The sequence below is a fragment of the Pseudophryne corroboree genome, chromosome 11 (assembly GCF_028390025.1).
Source record: "Pseudophryne corroboree isolate aPseCor3 chromosome 11, aPseCor3.hap2, whole genome shotgun sequence".
NCBI lineage: Eukaryota > Metazoa > Chordata > Amphibia > Anura > Myobatrachidae > Pseudophryne > Pseudophryne corroboree.
Genome location: NC_086454.1, coordinates 348,196,430 through 348,224,218, shown reverse-complemented (window position 1 = coordinate 348,224,218; position 27,789 = coordinate 348,196,430). Strand labels below are relative to the sequence as shown.

The following is a 27,789-nucleotide window of genomic DNA, read 5'->3' as shown; positions in this document are numbered from 1 at the left end:
GCCCACTTCATAGTTCTCAAACATAGGTTTCTATGTATACTGGAGTAGTCCATACTTGCCTACTCTCCCGGAATGGCTGGGAGGCTCCCGAAAATCGGGTGACCCTCCCGGCCCCCCAGAAAAGCAGGCAAGTTTCCCGATTCTTCAGGTTGCCCCTGGCCGTCCGCCCACTTAGTGTGTGAAGTGCGCGGTCCGGGCAGTCGACGCGATTCTTGCTGAATAGCGTCATCATAGCCACGCCCCCTGCAGTATAATGCCGGTGACTGCGGCATTACAGAGCGGGGTCGTGGCTTAAAGGAGGTGCCGCTGTAACACCACCCCCGTCCTGCCTCCGCCCCGCCCCCTTCCCGCCTTCGGTCCACCTGCTCCTCACATCACCCCCCTGCTGAGCCGACCTGGCTGCTCTCTCCCGGAGAGAGCAGCTGCAATGTCGGCATTTATGGAGTAGTCCCCTATACATAATGGCGTCAGCCATCTTGTGTACTGAGCTGGCAGTCGGTTCGTTAGGCTCTTATGACATCACTGAGGCACTCATATATATATATATATATTAATATTAAAATATATCTCACGACTGGCAGCCCGCTAAAGGCCTACATCGTCAATTTCAGCCTGAGCAGCTTTCCTGTAATCTTCAAACCAAACACAGGTCTCAGCCTAGAGATTAGGCCTTGTGTGACTTCAACCAACAGACCAAGGGCCAATCAAGGCCCATGAAAAGCAATGAATCCGCTTGACCAGTGACCACAGGCAATGTGGTCCCTGATTGGCCGAGGAATGGAGCCCCCCCATTACCGTTGGATCATCTGAATAAGAGATCCATACGTAAGCACTCCACTGCGAGATTCCAGGCTTTATAAATCCCTCTCCCTGCCAGGAGCTCAGCATTCAGTAATAAATGAGTTAAATGCCCACATTACTGATAAGCGGAGGCTTACATTTCCAGGCGATTATCCTGATTGTGGCTTGTTACATACACCAAATGAATTTATAAGATCTATACAGCGCCCGTAATTGCAGTTATTTCTGATTGCTTATTACCTCTAATGCACTAGAGTAACAAAGGCTTTGATTTACATGGGTGTGCCTGGGGAATTACGTGTACAGGGGGATCTAGCTCCGACAGGGATTTCTGCAGGCAGAGAATGGACTGCTGTTATGTGCAGGTAAAGCTCTCCTAATATGATCCTTGTTCTTCCGGCTGCACACCCCGTGCGCACACACATTACTTTATTACTTCTTGGCTAATAAGTAATCTTACTCCATTTATACTGATGTGTGAGCACCTGGTTGTGGAAAACGTTTCCGTACCCAGACGCCACAGCCCCGATACAGCGTTACATGCAACGCCATTATGTGGACGGATTCTCAGCACTGTCCACGTTCCGTAGCCAAAGAAGCGCAACAATCACCCAGCTGGGCAGCCACGCAGTGTAATTATACCCAGCTGGACAGCCACGCACTGTAATTATACCCAGCTGGGCAGCCACGCACTGTAATTATACCCAGCTGGGCAGCCACGCACTGTAATTATACCCAGCTGGGCAGCCACGCACTGTAATTATACCCAGCTGGACAGCCACACACTATAATTACACCCAGCTGGACAGCTACGCACTATAATTATACCCAGCTGGGCGGCCACGCACTATAATTATATAATTATACCCAGCTGGACAGCCACACACTATAATTATACCCAGCTGGGCAGCCACGCACTATAATTATATAATTATACCCAGCTGGACAGCCACACACTATAATTATACCCAGCTGGGCAGCCACGCACTATAATTATATAATTATACCCAGCTGGACAGCCACACACTATAATTATACCCAGCTGGACAGCCACGCACTGTAATTATACCCAGCTGGGCAGCCACGCACTGTAATTATACCCAGCTGGACAGCCACGCACTATAATTATACCCAGCTGGACAGCCACGCACTATAATTATACCCAGCTGGGCAGCCACGCACTATAATTATATAATTATACCCAGCTGGACAGCCACACACTATAATTATACCCAGCTGGGCAGCCACGCACTATAATTATACCCAGCTGGACAGCCACACACTATAATTATACCCAGCTGGACAGCCACGCACTATAATTATATAATTATACCCAGCTGGACAGCCACACACTGTAATTATACCCAGCTGGACAGCCACGCACTGTAATTATACCCAGCTGGGCAGCCACGCACTGTAATTATACCCAGCTGGACAGCCACGCACTATAATTATACCCAGCTGGACAGCCACGCACTATAATTATACCCAGCTGCACAGCCACTGTCACGATCCGGGTATCTGGACGCCATTACTTACCCTTCAGATGCCTCCTAAGGCTGGCTCAGCGTTCCAGGACCGGATCCCGCTGTGCCTGAGCAAGGAAGGCGTCAGTGCTTTGGTTGTCTAACCTAGTTCCAGTTTGTCTCTCTCCTGTGGTTGTCTTCCAGGTTCCAGCTCCTGTCTCCAGACTTCTGCTATAGAGACCCGCACCAGCATTCCATCTGCGGTGTAGCCTGACTCTCCGATCCATTCTGGACTCACCTGTTTCCAGCTACAACAATCACCTGCTTCCAGCCCAGCTTCCAGCAGTGTACAGCTTCTCTTAAAGGGCCGGTGTCCTTTCTGCAGTTTACCACTCTCCACCGGTATTATTATTTCACCGCTCTCAAACAATCACCTGCTTCCAGCCCAGCTTCCAGCAGTGTATAGCTTCTCTTAAAGGGCCGGTGTCCTTTTCTGCAGTTTACCACTCTCCACCGGTATTATTATTTCACCGCTCTCAAACTCCAAACTTCATTATTATTTCATCGCTCTCAAGTTCGTTTATTATTTAACTGGTTCCAGCCAGTATCCACTCCGTACCAACAACAGTCTGGTTCCAGCCAGTAAACACAGCAGCCGTTTTACCTTCAGCAGCCAGCCTTTCCTGGAACATCAGCTGGTACGATCCTGGGTTCTCTCCATTGCTACAGTCAGGCCTGGTAAGGACTTTCCAACTAGAAGATTATAAGAACTGTCTCACACTACCAGTGCCTGTGGCCCTTGCCACCCTGTAGTACCCAGGAATTGTATTTATCCTCTGTTGACTTTTATGTTTCCTTTTACTGCTGCTGTGTTACGGAGTTTGTCATAATAAACATCATTGACTTTTATCCTGGTTGTCGTGGTCACGCCTTCGGGCAGTTATTCTACATGTTACTTACATGTCTAGGGGTCTGATACAACCTCCCAGGTTCCGTTACATCTCAGCCCCTACAACTGAGGCTGCCTCCCGTCAGCTCAGGCCCTCAGTTGTGACAGTAAGCACTGACCTAATGAATCCAGCCGGAGACCAGGATCAAGCGGCCAGGCCGATGCAAGAACTGGCAGCCCGACTTGAACATCAGGAGGCTGCACAGGGCCACATCATCCGCTGTCTCCAGGATCTCTCTACACGGCTGGATGGGATTCAAACGACCCTCCGTGGACCTGGCACGTCCGGTGCGTCCACTACAGTAACACCAGCTGTAACCCCACCCACCTTACCCATTTCCAGTCCACATCTTCATCTTCCAACGCCAGCAAAATTTGATGGATCTCCAAGGTTCTGCAGGGGATTTCTCAATCAATGTGAAATCCACTTTGAGCTTCTACCTGGCAATTTCTTCAGTGACCGTACCAAAATTGCCTATATCGTCTCCCTTCTCAGTGGCTCAGCCCTTGACTGGGCATCACCTTTATGGGAGAAGTCTGATCCCCTGCTATCCTCCTATACTGACTTTGTAGCTACATTCAGGCGCATCTTCGACGAGCCAGGCCGGATAACATCTGCTTCATCTGAGATTCTCCGTTTACGCCAGGGAACACGTACTGTGGGACAGTATCTTATACAGTTTAAAATCCTGGCATCCGAACTGGCATGGAACGACGAGGCCCTGTATGCTGCATTCTGGCATGGCTTATCAGAACGCATCAAGGATGAGTTAGCTACCAGAGACTTGCCCTCTAAGTTGGATGAGCTAATTTCTCTTTGCACGAAGGTTGATCTACGTTTCAGAGAGAGAGCAACCGAGCGAGGAAGATCATCTACTCCTAAATCTTCTGCTCCTCCTCCTCGTCAACCATCTCCATCCAAGGATGAGCCTATGCAAATTAGTCGTTCCCGTCTATCTCCCGCTGAGCGCCGAAGACGTCTCTCTGAGTCTCTCTGTCTCTACTGTGCAGCTCCGTCGCACACTATCAATGCCTGTCCCAAACGTCCGGGAAACTCCAGATCCTAGCTCGCCAAGGAGAGGGCCGGCTAGGAGTAATGATCTCCTCTCCATCTCCTCATGACTGTAACCTCCCAGTGTCGCTCCAAATTGCTCAACGTTACAGGAACGTCATTGCCCTCCTTGATTCCGGAGCAGCTGGGAATTTCATAACCGAAGCTTATGTTAAACGGTGGTCCCTACCCACCGAGAGACTGTCCTCGTCCATCTCTTTGACTGCCGTGGATGGCAGCAAGATTTTTGACGCAGTCATTTCCTTAAGGACTCTTCCAGTTCGTCTGAGAGTGGGAGTTCTTCATTCTGAGTATATTTCTTTTTTAGTGATTCCAAGAGCCACACATCCAGTGGTTTTAGGCCTTCCATGGCTCCGTCTCCACAACCCATCAATTGACTGGACGACTACGCAAATACTGGCATGGGGTCCCTCCTGTGCTGAGACTTGTTTAGCCAAAGTTCTTCCTGTTTGTTCTTCCTTCCCCAGGTCATCTGATGTTCCGCCTCCTCCATATCAAGACTTCACGGACGTGTTCAGTAAAGCCTCTGCTGATATCCTTCCTCCTCATAGAGAATGGGACTGCTCAATCGACCTCATTCCAGGGAAGGTTCCACCGCGAGGCCGAACTTATCCGTTGTCTCTGCCTGAGACACACTCCATGGAAGAGTACATCAAAGAGAACCTGGCGAAGGGTTTCATCCGACCATCTTCTTCTCCAGCCGGCGCAGGCTTCTTCTTCGTTAAGAAGAAAGACGGTGGTCTGCGTCCGTGCATCGACTACAGAGGTCTGAACGACATTACCGTCAAGAACCGATACCCTTTACCCCTGATTACCGAGCTCTTTGATAGAGTTAGTGGTGCAACTATTTTCACAAAGCTGGACTTGAGGGGTGCCTACAATCTCATCCGAATCCGTGAGGGTGACGAGTGGAAGACCGCCTTTAACACCCGTGACGGACATTATGAGTACCTCGTCATGCCCTTCGGATTGAGCAACGCTCCAGCAGTCTTCCAGCACTTCGTGAATGAGATTTTCAGGAACATCTTGTACCGCCATGTCGTGGTTTATCTAGACGACATCCTCATCTTTGCTAATAATCTCGAAGATCATCGTTTCTGGGTAAAAGAGGTTCTTTCCCGTCTCCGTGTCAATCACCTCTATTGTAAATTGGAGAAGTGTGTGTTTGAAGTTAAAACCATTCCGTTTCTAGGTTACATTGTGTCCGGTTCCGGACTAGAGATGGATCCTGAGAAACTCCAAGCAATCCAGAATTGGCCTATACCCTTAAGCCTCAAAGGGGTCCAGAGGTTCTTAGGGTTCGCCAATTATTATAGAAAATTTATACGAGACTTTTCCACCATCGTGGCGCCTATCACTGCATTAACCAAGAAAGGTGCTAATCCGTCCAAGTGGTCCGAGGAAGCTACACAGGCCTTTCACCTTCTGAAGCAACGGTTCATCTCTGCACCAGTTCTGAAACAGCCCGACACCGACTCTCCTTTTATCTTAGAGGTAGATGCCTCCTCCGTTGGAGTAGGAGCAGTGTTATCCCAGAGGGCCAAAGATGGACATCTACATCCTTGCAGTTTCTTCTCCCGGAAGTTCTCCCCAGCTGAGCGCAACTATGCCATTGGCGATCAGGAGTTGCTAGCCATCAAGCTCGCTCTGGAGGAGTGGAGATACCTGTTGGAGGGAGCTTCCCACTCAATCACCATACTTACCGACCACAAAAATCTTTTATATCTCAAAGGCGCACAATGTCTGAATCCTCGTCAGGCCAGATGGGCACTTTTCTTCTCTAGGTTTGACTTTAAACTCCAGTTCTGTCCGGGTTCTCAGAATCGTAAGGCCGATGCCCTTTCCCGCTCATGGGAGCAAGAAAATGAGTCCGAGTCTGCAGACAAGCATCCTATTATTAATCCGTTGGCATTCTCCACGGTAGGGATGGACTCTACGCCTCCACCAGGGAAAAGTTTTGTTAAGCCAGTTCTAAGGAAGAAGCTCATGCATTGGGCCCACGCTTCCCGTTTTGCTGGACATACAGGCATTCAGAAAACCCTTGAATTTATTTCTAGGTCCTACTGGTGGCCAACTCTGAAGAAGGACGTTATGGAATTTATTGCCTCCTGCCCAAAGTGTGCCCAACACAAAGTCTCCCGCCAGTCGCCTGCGGGGCAACTGGTTCCATTATCTGTTCCCCGTCGACCTTGGACCCATTTGTCGATGGACTTTGTTTCCGATCTACCTATCTGCAACAAGTTTAATACCATCTGGGTGGTAGTTGACCGGTTCACCAAGATGGCACATTTCATCCCTCTCACCGGTCTTCCGTCAGCTTCCAAGTTGGCTCAAGTGTTTATACAAGAGATCTTCCGACTTCACGGTCTTCCTGAAGAGATCATCTCGGATCGTGGAGTACAATTTGTAGCCAAATTTTGGCGAAGTTTGTGTCAAGCCCTCCAAGTCAAGTTAAAGTTTTCCACGGCTTACCATCCTCAGACCAATGGTCAAACCGAGAGGGTGAATCAGGACTTGGAGGCCTTCCTCCGTATATATGTGTCTTCCTCTCAAGATGACTGGGTTCAACTCCTTCCTTGGGCCGAGTTCAGCCACAACAATCAATACCATTCCTCATCTTCTTCTACACCATTCTTCATTAATTATGGATTCCACCCTAAAGTCCCAGAATTCCAACCGCTTCCCGCAACTTCTGTTCCAGCAGTGGATGTCACCTTGCGTCAGTTTTCAAATAACTGGAGGAACGTCCGCGCAGCCCTGCTTAAAGCCTCATTCAGGTATAAGAAGTTTGCCGATAGGAAGCGTAGAGCGGTTCCTGCTCTCAAGGTGGGTGATCGTGTGTGGCTGTCCACGAAGAATTTGAGGTTGAGAGTTCCCAGCATGAAATTTGCACCTCGCTACATCGGACCCTTCAAGATTGAACAAGTCATCAATCCTGTTGCCTACAGGTTACAGTTACCATCCTTCTTGAAAATACCCAGGACATTTCATGTTTCTTTGTTGAAACCGCTGATCCTGAATCGGTTTCATTCCGCACTTCCTCCAGCTCCCAAAGTTCAGACTCAACGGGGAGTCGAGTACGAGGTGGCCAAGATTTTGGACTCACGTTTCCGTTACGGTCAGTTACAATACCTCATTGACTGGAAGGGCTATGGTCCTGAAGAACGCTCTTGGACCAATGCCTCAGACGTCCATGCTCCTGCCTTGGTCCGAAATTTCCACGCAAAGTTTCCTTTAAAGCCTAAGAAGTGTCCTGGGGCCACTCCTAAAGGGGGGGGTGCTGTCACGATCCGGGTATCTGGACGCCATTACTTACCCTTCAGATGCCTCCTAAGGCTGGCTCAGCGTTCCAGGACCGGATCCCGCTGTTCCTGAGTTTCCACATGCAGAATGTCAGAGTGGTGATTTCATCAGCCGCGGCCTCCGCTGTGCCCGCGTGGTTAAATGTGCGCTTGTCAGTCTGGCGTCTCCTGTCTCCTGTGGCCGGCGTCGCCATTACTGTTTCAATTCTCACATGGATTACAAACCAAACTTCCCTCCAAGTGTCTGCATGGGCGCAGCCATCTTGGATTTTGTCATCTGATTATTTCCACCAATCTGCTGTCTGTATTGTTGATTTGCATAATTGCCTAGCCAACCCCTTCCTTGCTGCAGGTACAAGTATGCTGTGCCTGAGCAAGGAAGGCGTCAGTGCTTTGGTTGTCTAACCTAGTTCCAGTTTGTCTCTCTCCTGTGGTTGTCTTCCAGGTTCCAGCTCCTGTCTCCAGACTTCTGCTATAGAGACCCGCACCAGCATTCCATCTGCGGTGTAGCCTGACTCTCCGATCCATTCTGGACTCACCTGTTTCCAGCTACAACAATCACCTGCTTCCAGCCCAGCTTCCAGCAGTGTACAGCTTCTCTTAAAGGGCCGGTGTCCTTTCTGCAGTTTACCACTCTCCACCGGTATTATTATTTCACCGCTCTCAAACAATCACCTGCTTCCAGCCCAGCTTCCAGCAGTGTATAGCTTCTCTTAAAGGGCCGGTGTCCTTTTCTGCAGTTTACCACTCTCCACCGGTATTATTATTTCACCGCTCTCAAACTCCAAACTTCATTATTATTTCATCGCTCTCAAGTTCGTTTATTATTTAACTGGTTCCAGCCAGTATCCACTCCGTACCAACAACAGTCTGGTTCCAGCCAGTATCCACAGCAGCCGTTTTACCTTCAGCAGCCAGCCTTTCCTGGAACATCAGCTGGTACGATCCTGGGTTCTCTCCATTGCTACAGTCAGGCCTGGTAAGGACTTTCCAACTAGAAGATTATAAGAACTGTCTCACACTACCAGTGCCTGTGGCCCTTGCCACCCTGTAGTACCCAGGAATTGTATTTATCCTCTGTTGACTTTTATGTTTCCTTTTACTGCTGCTGTGTTACGGAGTTTGTCATAATAAACATCATTGACTTTTATCCTGGTTGTCGTGGTCACGCCTTCGGGCAGTTATTCTACATGTTACTTACATGTCTAGGGGTCTGATACAACCTCCCAGGTTCCGTTACATCTCAGCCCCTACAACTGAGGCTGCCTCCCGTCAGCTCAGGCCCTCAGTTGTGACAGCCACACACTATAATTATACCCAGCTAGGCAGCCACGCACTATAATTATACCCAGCTGGCCAGCCACACACTGTAATTATACCCAGATGGACAGCCACGCGCTATAATTATACCCAGCTGGGCAGCCACGCACTATAATTATATAATTATACCCAGCTGGACAGCCACACACTATAATTATACCCAGCTGGGCAGCCACGCACTATAATTATATAATTATACCCAGCTGGACAGCCACACACTATAATTATACCCAGCTGGACAGCCACGCACTATAATTATATAATTATATACCCAGCTGGACAGCCACACACTGTAATTATACCCAGCTGGGCATCCACGCACTGTAATTATACCCAGCTGGGCAGCCACGCACTGTAATTATACCCAGGTGGACAGCCACGCACTATAATTATACCCAGCTGGACAGCCACGCACTATAATTATACCCAGCTGGGCAGCCACGTACTATAATTATACCCAGCTGAACAGCAACACACTATAATTATACCCAGCTGGACAGCCACGCACTGTAATTATACCCAGATGGACAGCCACGCACTGTAATTATACCCAGATGGACAGCCACGCACTGTAATTATACCCAGCTGGACAGCCACGCACTATAATTATACCCAGCTGGGCAGCCACGCACTGTAATTATACCCAGCTGGACAGCCACGCACTGTAATTATACCCAGATGGACAGCCACGCACTGTAATTATACCCAGCTGGACAGCCACGCACTATAATTATACCCAGCTGGACAGCCACGCACTATAATTATACCCAGCTGGACAGCCACGCACTATAATTATACCCAGCTGGACAGCCACACACTGTAATTATACCCAGCTGGACAGCCACGCACTGTAATTATACCCAGCTGGACAGCCACGCACTGTAATTATACCCAGCTGGACAGCCACGCACTGTAATTATACCCAGCTGGGCAGCCACGCACTATAATTATACCCAGTTGAACAGCCACGCACTATAATTATACCCAGCTGGACAGCCACGCACTGTAATTATACCCAGCTGGACAGCCACGCACTATAATTATACCCAGCTGGGCAGCCACGCACTATAATTATACCCAGCTAATTATACCCAGCTGGGCAGTCACGCACTATAATTATACCCAGCTGGGCAGCCACGCACTGTAATTATACCCAGCTGGGCAGCCACACACTGTAATTATACCCTGCTGGGCAGCCACACACTGTAATTATACCCAGCTGGGCAGCCACGCACTGTAATTATACCCAGCTGGGCAGCCACGCACTGTAATTATACCCAGCTGGGCAGCCACGCACTATAATAATACCCAGCTGGACAGCCACGCACTATAATTATACCCAGCTGGGCAGCCACGCACTATAATTATACCCAGCTGGGCAGCCACGCACTATAATTATACCCAGCTGGACAGCCACACACTATAATTATACCCAGCTGGGCAGCCACGCACTATAATTATACCCAGCTGGGCATCCCCGCACTGTAATTATACATAGAGGTGGTAGGGGTTAGTGCGCCCCTAGGCACAACAGTATTGGCTTCCCCTGCCATTCAGTTTTATTATTTTCAGTATCCATTAGAGTGGGTATATTTTATAGGTTCTGGTAATTTCAGTCTGACACTAATGAAAAATAAGCCCAAGTGCCGCCCCTCAAGAAGTGCCGCCCCTAGGCACGTGCCTGGTGTGCCTAATGGGGAATTCACCACCGATTATACCCAGCTATATAACCAACACAGCTGGACAGCCATGCACCATCATTTTACCCAGCCACATTGTACTCAAGATTGATTGCAATTTATAAGGCAACAGAACTGGTGGTAATAGCGATTGTTAGCGCCCGGGACGCGGCAGCAGGTGGTAGAGAGAGTCACCGTCCATCTACCAGGGAGAAATAACAATGACACAGCAGACACAGACTTCACGCGGAGCAGATTACACAAATCAAACCATTGTGATTAATACGCAGTGAAACACGCGGCTGGAGCAGTGATTAATATCTGTGTAGCGATGGCTCCGGGGCTGCTCCACGGACCAGATTTCTTTATTAAGGTCTTGTACCATTTTGTCTTCAGTGAGAAGTGGTTGTCTCTGCAATTGAATATTGCTTTATGTAGTTCATAACCTCGCCGAGGCGAAATAAAGTCTTTCGCTCCGGCTCTCAGGCAAGAAAAATAAGACAAGCAGGCTTCCCGACAGAGGTGCGCCGCAGCAATGTGTGTGTTTTATTGGAAGTTTTATGGAGCTGTGCGGCTGCTGTCACTTTGTATCTATGAAAACAGCATCCAGTTATCTGGAACATGATGATGCTGAAGCCCCGTTATTGCTTGCGTGCTGCCCCGGGCACACTGGTTACTTGTAGGAATCGAGGATAGAAACATTGTGCAAGCTGCAATCTTTCTTTAATCCAGATTGATCGTGTTCCGTGAATTCTGTTGTGGATTAGTCATTTTGCAGAGTTCAAATAACAACTTTGTCCCTGACTGCAGTGGATAAATACTCCTATGTTCCAACGCACTCTTACAGGAGGATCTGAGGCTCTTGCCCCCGTCTGGCACCCAGGCTGGCAGCACCGTGGGGTTCCCGTGCCTGGTTCTGAGAGGAGCGGTGCATATACCGACACCAGAAACTGCAGGAAGGGCACCGGGGAGGAGGGGGAGGGGGGAGCCTGGAGACGCTGGAGGGGGATTATCTTCCTGACATGCCGGATCCATAGCGTGAGAACCCTGCCGTTTCACCAGAGGGGGGCTGACATTTGCGCGGGGAGGGGGACGCAATAACTGAAGGTGAACATCCACATTTAGCATGTTCATTTAAAGTATCAAAATCCAGATACGAGGACACTTACCTCTTTCTTGGTGAACTCCGGCGGGTGGTCGTTTTTGTCGTCGATCACAATGGTAGCGGTAGCGGTGCCAATTAAGCCGACGTCCATTCCAGCCATATCCTTGGCTTCTACGATCAGCTCATACTGAGGGGCTATTAATGTCTAAGAGGAAAGAGAATAGAAATCATTACATTTATGTATTTCATTACACGGGGCATCGCCGTACCACACGCAATGTCATTTGTAATCTAGAATAAAGCGCCTGCCTTTAGATGGCTTTCATTTTTTCGCCTCCTCTATACCCTCCTGCAACATTAACTACATTGGTCTAATACCTTCCTGCAACCTTAACTACATGTACTGCTTTAAAAACACAAGAAGCAAAAAATACAAACTTGCAACCCTGTGCTTTTCAAACCTATCTTTGTATAATCAGGCTACATGGTTTATTCCAGTTGGCTTTAGACTTAGACACACAGCGCTTCATGAATACATCTGTGCTGTGTTCCCCGGGTAACATAAATTTCACCCCAGGCTAAAACGACCCCCCCCCCCCCCCCCCCGCCCCGCATCAGAGACCTAGTAGACCTCTGATGCATTGGGGGGGGTGGGGGGGTTCATTATAAAAAAAAATTTAATAGAACTGGTGCAAATTGTGGTGTGGGGTGTGTGTGTGCGCGTATAAGGGGGGTGGCTGTCAGGGGTTAGGGACGCCTTGGCTGCCAGAGGTATCAAGAACCCAACACCCCCCAAAAAAAAAAAAAGGGCGGTGACATAGGATTGGAACTGCCAATGTGAGTGTGTGGGGAGGGGGGCAATTAATGTTGTGCCTAGAGGCAACCCGACTCTTAAATCTGCCCTTGGACTGATGATATGAATGCAAGGCTGAGAAGCGCTACTGTCATTTAAAGTTTATATTATAGGATTCTACTTGTATATGCAAAAGTTATACTCAGGAAACTTTATATCACCTTTCGTCACTTTTACAAACTCAGCGTGACGGCTGCCATTGTCTCATTCCTGAAAATAAGCTATTCTGTGCTATATATGACAAAGGAATTCACTGACAATGGAACATTTTGTATCAATATCCTTGATCCACCATAAAATGCATCAGAGAATCAGCACTAATCTCCAAACACCATGAACTATACATATTTTTCACAGAAGTAAAACACACTCATACTGATATTACATTAGGAAACAATAGTCCTCACATAGCCAATAGTCCTCACATGCATTGTTACAGATTATATAAAGGAGAATAAAGATATATTTCTGTAGAGAATGTCATGCTGTGCCGTCAGGACCAGCGGATGCTCTGTGGGTACCCTATGCCCCACTATTTAGGTGTACCCCCCTCAGCGGATGCTCCATGGGTACCGTAGCCCCCACCATTTAGGTGTACCCCCCTCAGCAGATACTCCGTGGGTACCCTAGCCCCCACCATTTAGGTGTACCCCCCTCAGCAGATACTCCGTGGGTACCCTAGCCCCCACCATTTAGGTGTACCCCCCTCAGCAGATACTCCGTGGGTACCACAGCCTCCACCATTTAGGTGTACCCCCACCTCTTCCTCAGCAGATACTCCGTGGGTACCACAGCCTCCACCATTTAGGTGTACCCCCCCTTCCTCAGCAGATGCTCCTTGGGTACACTAGGTCCCACCATTTAGGTGTACCCCCACTTCCTCAGCAGATACTCCGTGGGTACCCTAGCCTCCACCATTTAAGTGTACCCTTCCCCCTCAGCAGATGCTCCATGGGTACCGTAGCCTCCACCATTTAGGTGTACCCCCACTTCCTCAGCAGATACTCCGTGGGTACCCTAGCCTCCACCATTTAAGTGTACCCTTCCCCCTCAGCAGATGCTCCATGGGTACCGTAGCCTCCACCATTTAGGTGTACCCCCACTTCCTCAGCAGATACTCCATGGGTACCGTAGCCTCCACCATTTAGGTGTACCCCCCTTCCTCAGCAGATACTCCATGGGTACCCTAGCCTCCACCATTTAGGTGTACCCCCCTCAGCAGATACTCCATGGGTACCCTAGCCTCCACCATTTAGGTGTACCCCCCTCAGCAGATACTCCATGGGTACCCTAGCCTCCACCATTTAGGTGTACCCCCCTCAGCAGATACTCCGTGGGTACCCTAGCCTCCACCATTTAGGTGTACCCCCCTCAGCAGATGCTCCATGAATACCGTAGCAACCACCATTTAGATGTACCCCCTCAGCGGATGCTTCATGGGTACCGTAGTCCCCACCATTTAGGTGTACCCCCTCAGCGGATGCTGCATGGGTACCCTAGCCCCCAACATTTAAGTGTACCCCCCTCAGCGGATATTCCGTGGGTACCCTAGCCTCCACCAGGTGTACCCCTCTTTGGATGCTCTGCTTCACACCTTTTGCATTAGCAGGTAGCCTTTAGGGAGGTGGCATTTTCTGCTCCTCAGAATGGGAATGTTGCATTGGGTAGTGACATCACAGCCCAGTGCCCCATTCCCAGCGTGGAGGATCAGCCGGATCTACTCGCCACCCAGAAACATTAGTCTCATGCGCACAAGAAGCGACACAAACTCCCCTACTTACAACTTCAGGCGCATCCTGCAACGCCAGCGCACACCATGTCCTGTCAGAAGCGTTCGCAGTCGGGTCACAATTGGGAGTTGCTTCCATTTCAACAGATGCGTCCGACTCAAAATCCCCCTAAATGCGTTTCACCAATGTTTTTACTTTAAATATCTCCAATGATAAGTAAGTGGGAGGTTATGCTGGGAATTGTAGTTTTACAACATCTGGAGAGCACCAGTCACCTACAGCGAGCAAGGGTTATAGACAATTAGCAATCGCGGTTCTCTCGTGGTATTGTTATGTCGTTAAACGTATTCATTGAGGAACTGGTATCATTTTATGGGGAAGAACAATTCATGGTCGGTGAACATTGCAAAATTTGCTTTCTCAGCAATTCCAAAACATTAGGTTTCAAATTCGGATGGATACATCAATGATGCATTAGCCCTGTTCCCCAGCAGGGAATCTGTACGCCCACGGAGCAGGCTAGCTTCTTATCTGGAGAAGGAAAAATCTTTTGCTGCAGCAGAACCTCTAAAGGAACACTCTAACCGGATGGCGCTGCCCTCTCACTGGCACTCGTTGTTAATGGATTACTGCTCTCTTCACAGAAGGGTGGTTTTCTATATGATAATTTCTTTGCCAATTAGCCGGCTAATGTTGTTTTACACTCAACACTTCCATAACGGCCTGAACACTAAGGATTCCGCTGACGGTTATTTTACAGGTGCAGGAAGAATTCCGAGGTCGTCGGCAGAGAGACTTCGCTGTAAAATATCTTTACTGCCGCATAAGAACAACTAGTTACAGTAACATCTCAATTTATAAAGTTATCTGTGTCAGATGAACGTTCCTTTCTGCTTTTCTCTGATACACAGAGGCTTGGTGTCTGAGAGGAAGTATTAATAGAAATGAAATAAGCCACCACTAAGCAATACAACCACCCTCTAACGTCATAGCAGATGACTGAGAGATTTAAGAGTTACTGCCACCGGTGTAATAACCATGGGCTCCAAGATGGATTGGGGAGGGACCAGGGCCGACTTTTCGCATGAACTCAATGGGCACTTGCCCAAGGGCCCCAGGAATCTAAAAGGCCTAGGCTGATAGCTGAGGGTCCCCTCTTTCCAGGGGTACTAGATTTTTTAAAATAGGCCCTTGGGAACCCGAGATATCCGACTTCTAAGCAGTGGTCCCCATCCGAGCGTGTTAATTGCTCTTCCCAGCCAGATATCTCGGGTTCTGTCTGACTTAAGAGTTTTTCTGAGGGCATACTACAAATGCTGGGACTCTTTCCTTTTGGTGGACACTGGCAGCTTGTCTCTACTATGCCCAGAACCAGAGATATCAGCCTTCCAGCAGCTGCTCCCTGGTCCAGCTCCACACATCTGGTATGCAATTTTATATTTTCGTTGGTGGGTTGCTCCGGCTCCTGAACTCTGATCCCCAGGTCCCCAGTATCTCCTGAAAGGTGTCCCCAGTACCTCCTGAAAGGTGTCCCCAGTACCTCCTGTAAGATGTTCCCAGTACCTCCTGAAAGGTGCCTCCAGTACCTCCTGCAAGGTGTCCCCAGTACCTCCTGCAAGGTGTCCCCAGTACCTCCTGAAAGGTGTCCCCAGTACCTCCTGAAAGGTGTCCCCAGTACCTCCTGAAAGGTGTCCCCAGTACCTCCTAAAAGGTGTCCCCAGTACCTCCTGAAAGGTAGGACTCTCTAGTGTATTACCCCATTGAATGCTAAGAAATTTATTTCCAGGAACTGGAGATATCTGCCGTCAAGAAAGCTGCCCTCCCACTGGAAAATGATGAATATTAACCCACTCCGCTATCCACCCCTTCCATGTGTATGAAACCCTGCCCTACCACCCTGTAAGTCATGTACCCCGGGCCCCTTCATTCAGCCCAATGCCCCTTCTACAGTTTAGTGTTCTCCCTACCGCCCCATCTCCCACCATCTGTGCAGTAAGAGAGTAATTAGAAAAAACTACTGCTCCAGGTCCTACATGCTGAGCGGAAGATAGAACACCCTCTACTGCCCGCTGATAGCACCTCTCACCCCTACCGCTGGAAGATGGTCAGGGGCCCCAGGGTATTGCTTTGCCCAGGGGCCTACACTGCTGTTAAGACGGCCCTGGGTGGGGGGTACATTTGAAGAGAACATGGACAAGAGCCGGTCAGTGGTCCAGGTCCTTGTAGCATCTTTTCCTTTGGAGGACTCCTGGTATTCACAAAGGCAAGTGGCCACACGCCAACGTCCCGTTTAATACCAGGGCACAACTGATCCCTTTGGTAGGCCCTAGCTAGAACTGGCACACCCATCCCGCTGAAGCTGGATTAAGAACCCTTTTGGTTCTAGGCAACATACAGTACCATCCTCATTTGTCAAAAAAATCCTATATACTGTAAATGGGTTATAACAAGGCTGTAGGGTTAGTCCACTACATTTGACTCCAAATGTAGTTACTGTCCAACTCAGACTAACAAACGTATATTAATTAGTAATAACACATTTGCAGCTATTCGCTTCCTGTTTTGAACAAAACTTTATTGTTTGCAGAAGAGACAACAAACACTGCTGTGCTGATTTTTTATGCCTTATCAACAACACTTTATTTCCTTTCTCCTCGTGCCGTCTCGCATTTCGTTTCTGCTCATGTGTTCAGGGATGTGCGAGAATGACGTGGAGGCGTGCCAGGGAAATGGGGCGTGACGACACGGACGCTTTCACATGAGTTAATGCGATCCCTGATATTTAGATCTCCCCTATCCTGTCTGTACTAGTTTTTCTCTGTCCCACTCTTATCTCCTCTTTTGTTTCCTTCCCTATTTTCTCTATTTCCCCCGCATATTACAATATTCATGCGGAGATGCAATGTGGTGAACTGGCACTCAGAAATGCTTGTTCTTTGCATGAATTGAGCAGTAAGCATGACCTATAGGGCTGGCAGGGACGTGCAGGCAGGGGAGGCAGTGCCTCCCCTGTCATTAATGACTCAAATAATACAAAGAAGATACTTATGACACATATTTTGTGTCATAAGTATATTTGTATTATTTTAATATTTTTTATCCTGTAAAAATCTGTGTTACGGAGGCACCGCTGTCGGTGCCTCACGCTGACAATGTAAAATGGCCGGAAGCGGGGGGGCGGGGCCAAGCAGCAGGGAGCAAAATCCCATTTCAAAAAAAGCACTATAAGCGGCACTGGTATAAGTGCCGCTTTGACAGGGGCGTGCTTTCAGCCCATATGAAAGCACGCCCCTGTCACTGTGGAGGAGGTAATTGGGCAGTGGCGGATTCGGGAGTGTGCAGTGCTACGCTGAGCTCCCGGTCCCCAGCCATGCAGACAAGCTCCCTGTGAGCGCTTGCTCTGCCTGCATGTGACGCTGCCTGGGGCACTGGGAGCTAAGCTCCCGGACCTCAGCACCCTCATTGATCAGGGAGCAGGTAGCCCAATCCCCCTGTGTGCCGCACACTCGGTCTGCCGCGTACCCGTCCTCCCCCCGCCTTCTGATTTCAATAGTGGACGTGGACGCAGAGTGGACGCAGCCTCATTGATTGTAAGGACAAAAGTGTGGACAAAATAAAAACGATAAACTTGCTTAATTAATAATAAGTTTACTAAATTGTGATTAAGATTAATACACTTGAAATAATCAGTTATACCAATTATTCAGACATATGTTTAAACATATGTCTGAATAATTGGTATAACTGATTATTTTAAGTGTATTAATCTTAATCACAATTTAGTAAACTTATTATTAATTAAGCAAGTTTCTCCATTTTATTTATTGATTGAATTAAAACACAATTATACCGATTTAAAGTGTCCACACTATTGTCGGTACATTCAGCGCACCAGGGGTTAACACACTAGGTAGTGCTGCCTTGTGCTGCTGGGGCTCCCTGCATGGAACCCCTGACAATGAGCATGAAAGCAATGGCAACTAGCATGAAACCGCTGGCAACGAGCATGGAACCCATAACATGAAACATTGGTAACGAGCATGAGACCCCTGGCAACGAACATGAAACCGCTGGCAATGACCATGGAACCCAGGACATGAAACCATTGGCAACGATCATGAGACCCCTGGCAATGAGCAGGTAATTTAAAAATAATTAGAGGCCTTACTGTAGCATAATTTGTATAGGACATTATTGTGTGTGGAGCATAAAATGGTATCTGGCATAACTGTATGTGGCATAATGTGGAATGGGCATTATGGTGTGTGGAATGGGCATTATGGTGTGTGGAATACTGTGGAATGGGCATTACGGTGTGTGGAATAATGTGGAATGGGCATTACGGTGTGTGGAATAATGTGGAATGGGCATTACGGTGTGTGGAATAATGTGGAATGGGCATTACGGTGTGTGGAATAATGTGGAATGGGCATTACGGTGTGTGGAATAATGTGGAATGGGCATTACGGTGTGTGGAATAATGTGGAATGGGCATTACGGTGTGTGGAATAATGTGGAATGGGCATTATGGTGTGTGGAATAATGTGGAATGGGCATTATGGTGTGTGGAATAATGTGGAATGGGCATTATGGTGTGTGGAATAATGTGGAATGGGCATTACGGTGTGTGGAATAATGTGGAATGGGCATTACGGTGTGTGGAATAATGTGGAATGGGCATTATGGTATGTGGAATAATGTGGAATGGGCATTATGGTGTGTGGAATAATGTGGAATGGGCATTATGGTGTGTGGAATAATGTGGAATGGGCATTATGGTGTGTAGAATAATGTGGAATGGGCATTATGGTGTGTAGAATAATGTGGAATGGGCATTATGGTGTGTAGAATCATGTGGAATGGGCATTATGGTGTGTAGAATCATGTGGAATGGGCATTATGGTGTGTAGAATACTGTGGAATGGGCATTACGGTGTGTGGAATAATGTGGAATGGGCATTACAGTGTGTAGAATACTGTGGAATGGGCATTATGGTGTGTGGAATAATGTGGAATGGGCATTACGGTGTGTGGAATAATGTGGAATGGGCATTATGGTGTGTGGAATAATGTGGAATGGGCATTATGGTGTGTGGAATAATGTGGAATGGGCATTATGGTGTGTGGAATAATGTGGAATGGGCATTATGGTGTGTGGAATAATGTGGAATGGGAATTATGGTGTGTAGAATAATGTGGAATGGGCATTATGGTGTGTGGAATGGGCATTATGGTGTGTGGAATAATGTGGAATGGGCATTATGGTGTGTAGAATAATGTGGCATGGGCATTATGGTGTGTGGAATAATGTGGAATGGGCATTATGGTGTGTGGAATAATGTGGAATGGGCATTATGGTGTGTGACATAATGTGTAAAAGGCATTACTATAAGGAGCAAAAATGACAAATAATGTAAAGGGCATGAATAGTTTTTTCCCCTGTGTTTTATTTTTACTGTGTTGTATAGGGGGCTCTACCTTGCGTAATGTGTATAAGGGGTACTACTGTGTGGTGTAATGTGACTGACAGACACTACTGTGTGGTGTTATGTGACTGACAGACACTACTGTGTGGTGTAATGTGACTGACAGACACTACTGTGTGGTGTAATGTGACTGACAGACACTACTGTGTGGTGTAATGTGACTGACAGACACTACTGTGTGGTGTAATGTGACTGACAGACACTACTGTGTGGTGTAATGTGACTGACAGACACTACTGTGTGGTGTAATGTGACTGACAGACACTACTGTGGGGTGTAATTTGAATTGGTACTATTCTGTGTCCACGACCCTTCCCCATGAAACCATGCCCCTGTCACCCACTGCTGCCACCCTCTCCCTAGCGGCACCCTCTCCCTGGTGTCACACTCTTCCTGTCACCCTCTCCCTGGCGTCACCCACTCCCTGGCACCAACAGCTGTCACCCTCTCTCTGGTGTCACGCTCTCCCTATCACCCACTGCTAGCTATTATGTTGTCACACTACTCAGTGCAGTCTCCTGGTGCGTCCTAGTCACATTGTGCTCCGTATACAGCCTCAGTCACACACAGTATACAGGTGTCATATATCACATTACTCAGCGCAGTCTCCTGGTGCGTCCTAGTCACATTGTGCTCCGTATACAGCCTCAGTCACACACAGTATACAGGTGTCATATCACATTACTCAGCGCAGTCTCCTGGTGCGTCCTAGTCACATTGTGCTCCGTATACAGCCTCAGTCACACACAGTATACAGGTGTCATATATCACATTACTCAGTGCAGTCTCCTGGTGCGTCCTAGTCACATTGTGCTCCGTATACAGCCTCAGTCACACACAGTATACAGGTGTCATATATCACATTACTCAGCGCAGTCTCCTGGTGCGTCCTAGTCACATTGTGCTCCGTATACAGCCTCAGTCACACACAGTATACAGGTGTCATATATCACATTACTCAGCGCTGTCTCCTGGTGCGCCCTAGTCACATTGTGCTCCGTATACAGCCTCAGTCACACACAGTATACAGGTGTCATATATCACATTACTCAGCGCAGTCTCCTGGTGCGTCCTAGTCACATTGTGCTCCGTATACAGCCTCAGTCACACACAGTATACAGGTGTCATATATCACATTACTCAGCGCTGTCTCCTGGTGCGTCCTAGTCACATTGTGCTCCGTATACAGCCTCAGTCACACACAGTATACAGGTGTCATATATCACATTACTAGGCGCAGTCTCCTGGTGCGTCCTAGTCACATTGTGCTCCGTATACAGCCTCCGGCACACACAGTATACAGGTGTCATATATCACATTACTCAGCGCAGTCTCCTGGTGCGTCCTAGTCACATTGTGCTCCGTATACAGCCTCAGTCACACACAGTATACAGGTGTCATAACACATTACTCAGTGCAGTCTCCTGGTGCATTCTAGTCACATTGTGCTCTGTATACAGCCTCAGTCACACACAGTATACAGGTGTCATATATCACATTACTCAGCGCAGTCTCCTAGTGCATTCTAGTCACATTGTGCTCCGTATACAGCCTCAGTCACACACAGTATACAGGTGTCATATATCACATTACTCAGCGCAGTCTCCTGGCGCATCCTAGTCACATTGTGCTCCGTATACAGCCTCCGGCACACACAGTATACAGGTGTCATATATCACATTACTCAGCGCAGTCTCCTGGTGCGTCCTAGTCACATTGTGCTCCGTATACAGCCTCAGTCACACACAGTTTACAGGTGTCATATATCACATTACTCAGCGCAGTCTCCTGGTGCGTCCTAGTCACATTGTGCTCCGTATACAGCATCAGTCACACACAGTATACAGGTGTCATATATCACATTACTAAGCGCAGTCTCCTGGTGCATTCTAGTCACATTGTGCTCTGTATACAGCCTCAGTCACACACAGTATACAGGTGTCATATCACATTACTCAGCGCAGTCTCCTGGTGCATTCTAGTCACATTGTGCTCCGTATACAGCCTCAGTCACACACAGTATACAGGTGTCATATATCACATTACTAAGCGCAGTCTCCTGGTGCATTCTAGTCACATTGTGCTCTGTATACAGCCTCAGTCACACACAGTATACAGGTGTCATATCACATTACTCAGCGCAGTCTCCTGGTGCATTCTAGTCACATTGTGCTCCGTATACAGCCTCAGTCACACACAGTATACAGGTGTCATAGCACATTACTCAGCGCAGTCTCCTGGTGTGTCCTAGTCACATTGTGCTCCGTATACAGCCTCAGTCACACACAGTATACAGGTGTCATATCACATTACTCAGCGCAGTCTCCTGGTGTGTCCTAGTCACATTGTGCTCCGTATACAGCCTCCGGCACACACAGTATACAGGTGTCATATATCACATTACTCAGCGCAGTCTCCTGGTGCGTCCTAGTCACATTGTGCTCCGTATACAGCCTCAGTCACACACAGTATACAGGTGTCATATCACATTACTCAGTGCAGTCTCCTGGTGCATTCTAGTCACATTGTGCTCTGTATACAGCCTCAGTCACACACAGTATACAGGTGTCATATCACATTACTCAGCGCAGTCTCCTGGTGCATTCTAGTCACATTGTGCTCTGTATACAGCCTCAGTCACACACAGTATACAGGTGTCATATATCACATTACTCAGCGCAGTCTCCTGGTGTGTCCTAGTGACATTGTGCTCTGTATACAGCCTCAGTCACACACAGTATACAGGTGTCATATATCACATTACTCAGCGCAGTCTCCTGGTGTGTCCTAGTCACATTGTGCTCCGTATACAGCCTCAGTCACACACAGTATACAGGTGTCATATCACATTACTCAGCGCAGTCTCCTGGTGCATTCTAGTCACATTGTGCTCCGTATACAGCCTCAGTCACACACAGTATACAGGTGTCATATATCACATTACTCAGCGCAGTCTCCTGGTGTGTCCTAGTCGCATTGTTTTGCGACTAGGAGGCATTTTCTGCAACAACAACAAAAAAAGACGCCCAACGTTGCATTGGATCTGACAGCGCACTCATGCCAGGCATCTCGCACTACATGGCGTACTGAGGCTGGATGAGGACGCATCTGTACGTATACGTTGTGCCCAACACTCTGTATAATACACATACTATTTGATCCACATGCATGTAACCATACCGCCCAACATTTCAGCATTGGGAGTCGGGACTTCTGCGCGGCATAGCTGTGCCTGAAAAGTGGGCATGGCCTCAGGGAAAGGAGGCGTGGCTTTGTGGGGATGCCGCTATTTCTTCATCTAAGCAGAGCAGCGGTGACAGTTGCCTCCCAACTCGCCCCCACCGCGGGACACTGCGGCTCGTAGGTGGGACAGCGGGACAGACGCAGAAAAACGGGACTGTCCCGCGAAAACGGGACAGTTGGGAGGTATGATGTAACTATTGCATGAGCACAGAGTAGTTTGGGTCCTGGGCACAAACAAAATACTTAGGGGGGCTGGCACACCTCTCTGCCACTCATTAGATACGGATCGTCAGGGAGGGTGTCTCATTCTCTGTAATATTAAGGGATGTGGCAGGGAATTGGCCCAGGTGCCTTGTAAATAATATACAATCCTTGGCTCAACAGGTTGAATCTCCCGTATCCAAAATTCAAAAATACTAAATATACAGAAATATGTAATTTTTGAGTGCGACTGAGACACCTTTACTTTCTGCTGGTTCAATATACACAATCTGTGTCCATGCACAAAATTATTAAAAACATTGTATAAAATGACCTTCAGGCTGTGTGTATAAGGTGTATATGAAACATTAATGCATTCTGTGCTTAGACTTGTGTCCCATCACCATGATATCTCATTATGGTATGCAATTATTCCAAAATACGGAAAAATCCCATATCCAAAATACTTCTGGTCCCAAGCATTTAGGATATGGGGGAAACAGTCTATATTGTAAAGGCAAACCTATATACTGTAGACAGTAGCATCTATAGTTCATGTTGCTGCAGAAAACAGGAGTAGAAACTGTAATCCTTCACGTCTGCAAATAAAACCCCAGCGCCATCTACACATAAAACAGCGACTTTGTTTAGCACGTATATAAGTGCACAGGATTTACACACTGCTATCAACATCCCCGGATTCATGGCCCCGCCCTCGCCCTCCTCCCGCGGACTGTCTTCTGCATATATACAGAATGTTTGTAAGGTGTTATCAGCAGCTCATCTCCAGGTAATACGAATGCCTTAATGCGCACAGAGTCATCTGGAGACAATGGTAACAAGCAGAAAATAAATGGCTCTGCAAGGAAACGCAATTACTATAAACTGGTGTAAGACACAAGATGAACAAGGAGCTGGAGCACTAAACCCAGTGGTTGATGTCAATGGATGATGCAACTGTGATAGAAAATAATTACAGACAAGACGCACATGGTATCTAAGTGCTACACGCATACACAGTGGACTGTCTGTCTTCTCTCGCTGTTGGGTTATTGCGCTCGTCTTCCCTAAACTGCTTTATTGGCTGTGGATCATGAAAACCGTCATTGTATTGCTATAAAGTATTCTAATCTAATCTGAGAACTAGCAGGGGTGGTTATGATGTGACAAACCTCCATGATATTCTCAAACATTCAGCTTTAAAAGGAAGAGTTTGGAAAAACCCTTCTAGTTATGTCCTACAGCACTTGAGGGGTAACCCCCCCCCCCCCCATAGGACATAGGCTACCCACCCTAACTCCACCCCAGGACATAGTCTCCCTGCCCTATCCCCCCACCCACCTTCCCCTAGGACACAGGCTCTCTGCCCTATACCACACCCACCTTCACCAACACATAGTCTACTCGGCCTAACCATCTTCCCCCACCTACCCCTACCAGGGCATGGGTTACCTGCCCTAACTACCTCAAGTCATAGGCTACCCATCACACACACACTAGGGTGAAAGTCACTCCTTTTCTCCCCTCCCTGGGAAGAGGCAGCCTAAGGATCTCCATGCGGTAGCTTTTCAGGCTGCTGGGTGTCATACCAAGTACCCTGCATGCAAAATAGGGGTGCTTCCCTTGTTCCTGCACTATCACTTATTAAGCTGCATTCTCAGGAACATTGCTGCATTGAGGGGCTGCCAACACTGCACGTTAAACGTTGAAGAGGGTAAACCATTCTAATACATAATTCTAAACAAATCTACAGTATCTATCTATCTATCTATCTATCTATCTATCCTCCAGGAGCCGGTCAGCTATGCTTGTTACAGGTGAGTGCACAGGTATGGGCGGATACCAGTGCCGGATGTTTCTTATCATGCAAAATTTAGGATTCCTTTGAGAACCATCTGGTTGCTTTGCCCCATGATGAAGGTGCTTGAGGGTAGCAGCTACTGTTTACCATTATGAAGGCATTTGTATAAGCATTTGAGCCTTTTTTTTTTGCACCTTAATGCTTATTTTGTGACTGATGGCATTTTTGACACTTTGTGATGTCGCTTGACATTTTAGCAGCTTTTTTCTGTTTTGCAAATCGGGGTGGTGTCCTCCTGATGTTACTGGAATGAGACACATCCATCCATCCATCCATCCATCTATCTATCTATCTATCTATCTATCTATCTATCTATCTATCACACAGTGGTGCTTGAAAGTTTGTGAGCCCTTCACAACTTTCTAGACTTCTGCGAAACTTGACCTAAAACTACCTCAGATTTTCACACAAGTCCTAAAAGTAGACAAAGAACCAGATCAAACGGATGAGACAACAAAATTAGATGTGCTCATTTTTTATTTTATTTTTTTAATTGAGGAAAATGATCCAATATAACATATCTGTGAGTGGCAAAAGTATGTGACCCTTTAGGCTTAGCATATATTTTGAAGGTGAATTTAAGAGTCAGGTGTTTTCAATCTATGGGATGACAATTGGGAGTGAGTGGACAACCTGTTGTTTAAAAAGAACATCGATCTATAAAAGTCTGTTGTTCACAACACATGTGTGTGTAAATGTATCATGCCACGGACAAAGGAGATTTCTGAGGACCTCAGAATAAGAGTTGTTGATGCTCTTCAGGCTGGAAAAGGTTACAGAACCATCTCTAAAGAGTTTGGACTCCACCAATTTTATATCAAGCCGCATCATATTTTATACACGGTATATAGATGATCTTCTTCTATTTTGGAAAGGCCCTAGTGCAGACCTGATAACCCATAATGCTAAAGGTCGTCTTGGACAATTTACCTATAATGTCAGTAACACTAACATTCATTTTTTAGATGTGGCCATGAGTTGTATTGCCGGAAAGTAAACAATTAGTTTATTGACAAACCCTACTGAGAGTAACAATTTATTACATCGTTCAAGCTGCCATCTAAAATCATTGATTAGTGGTTTACATTACGCACAACTTTTGCATATCAGGAGGATTACTTCAGATTCGATTCAGGCCGGACAACAGATGGATTTAATGATCCAAAAAATTGTACAACAGGGCTATCACATTTAGCAACTTTTACAAACCAAAGAGAGAGTCCTGATTGATAGTAATACTACTTAACCACCTTTTTTACCGTGGGTCGTTAAGTTCAATCAGGACAGTCCCTGTATTAATAGATTTCAAAACGTTTATGGCCTGTAATCTAGACCGATACAGATTTGAATCTTATAGGCCCTACACACTGGGCGATCTGACTGCAAGATATGAACGATCTTGTTCATTAATGAACGAGATAACGTTCATCGCTGGTGCCCCGTCAGCTGTGCATGCAGGCCAATATGGACGATCTCGTCCATATTTGCCTGCACCTCTATGGAGCCGGGTGACGGAGGAAGTTAAGAAACTTCACTCCCCCCGTCACTGCCTCCCCCGCCGCCGGGTCGCCAGTCGGCCGTATCCGCCGTCGGGCAGCTCGGCGGCGGATCGCCAAATGTGTAGGGCCCTTTAGCCAATCCAAATTGATGCCCTGTTATCAACGGGGATGGAACCTGAGGGATATGCTTGTGAAAACTGATATCTCAAATGCCCTGGTTCCTAAACGTTCCTGTAAATTGGGCTGTATAAGATGTACATGCATTACCTGTCGTTTCCATATTGCGGGTGACACTTTTTATCATCCGCAGTCTAGAAAACCGTTTACTATCCACCATAGCCTGACGTGAAACACCAAATTTGCCATCTATCAAATTATTTGTCCCTGCGGTCTCTTCTACATTGGGAAGACCGAAAGGTCCTTTAAGGAACGTATGTCGGCACATAGATCTGCTATTAAAGTCACTATTGTGACTAGAAACAGTGAGCAATCTGCGGCCAGGCATTTTGCCACAATGGGCCATAGTATTACAGCTATTAGATAACGCATGATCGAGGTAATTGTGGCCTTGGGTTGCTAGTGCTACAGAGTGAGGCTAGATGGATTTCTCGTTTGGGGCTCAACAAACAACGCGGCATCAGTACTTTATCACTTTGACAGCTCTTTCCAAATATCTATACTTCCCAATATATGGGGGTTGTCAGTCTTAAAACCTAAAACCCCATAAACTCTAAATTATTATTTTTTCCATAGTATGCTGCTTGTAAATAATATTCGGTTGATGTACATAGATCCTAGTATACTATCAATTTATATAATATTTCTGTCTTTGATAGTTGTTTTTGTATATTTTTCTAGAGTAATGTGATTCTTTCTACCTGCTCTTGTATATTCCGCAGATTGAACGAAACATTTATAATTCACCTCCGAAGTAGCTTTTTGTCTTTGATTTCCCCACTAGAGCGCTACACTTTATCTGTATTTGTATGTATTGTAGTTTGTGACTATGGTGTTCCACACATTTTGTGTCAGGGCAGTCTAATGAGGATCGCTCTGATGATGTCACACGCCGGCGGTCGAGTGCGTGGTCGCGCCTGTGATCGGTGTTCACCGGGTGTTCAGTACCTATTTAAGGTAAGATTGTTCTTAATCTTGATGAAAATTGAACATCAATAAAGAGGCACTGAAACGTTGAAATTAAATTCTACGCTGTCCTAAGATT

At 47.3% G+C, this 27,789-nt stretch overlaps 1 protein-coding gene across 3 annotated transcripts in view; it reads right to left on the bottom strand.

The window, feature by feature from the left end:
- CDH13 (cadherin 13) overlaps positions 1-27,789 on the bottom strand; it is a 1,087,951-nt gene that overhangs the window by 197,368 nt on the left and 862,794 nt on the right. For all 3 annotated transcript variants that reach the window (XM_063945965.1, XM_063945966.1, XM_063945967.1), the window contains one exon: positions 11,759-11,899. In XM_063945965.1, coding sequence (XP_063802035.1) covers positions 11,759-11,899 — 141 coding nt within the window. The remainder of the gene's footprint in view (positions 1-11,758; positions 11,900-27,789) is intronic.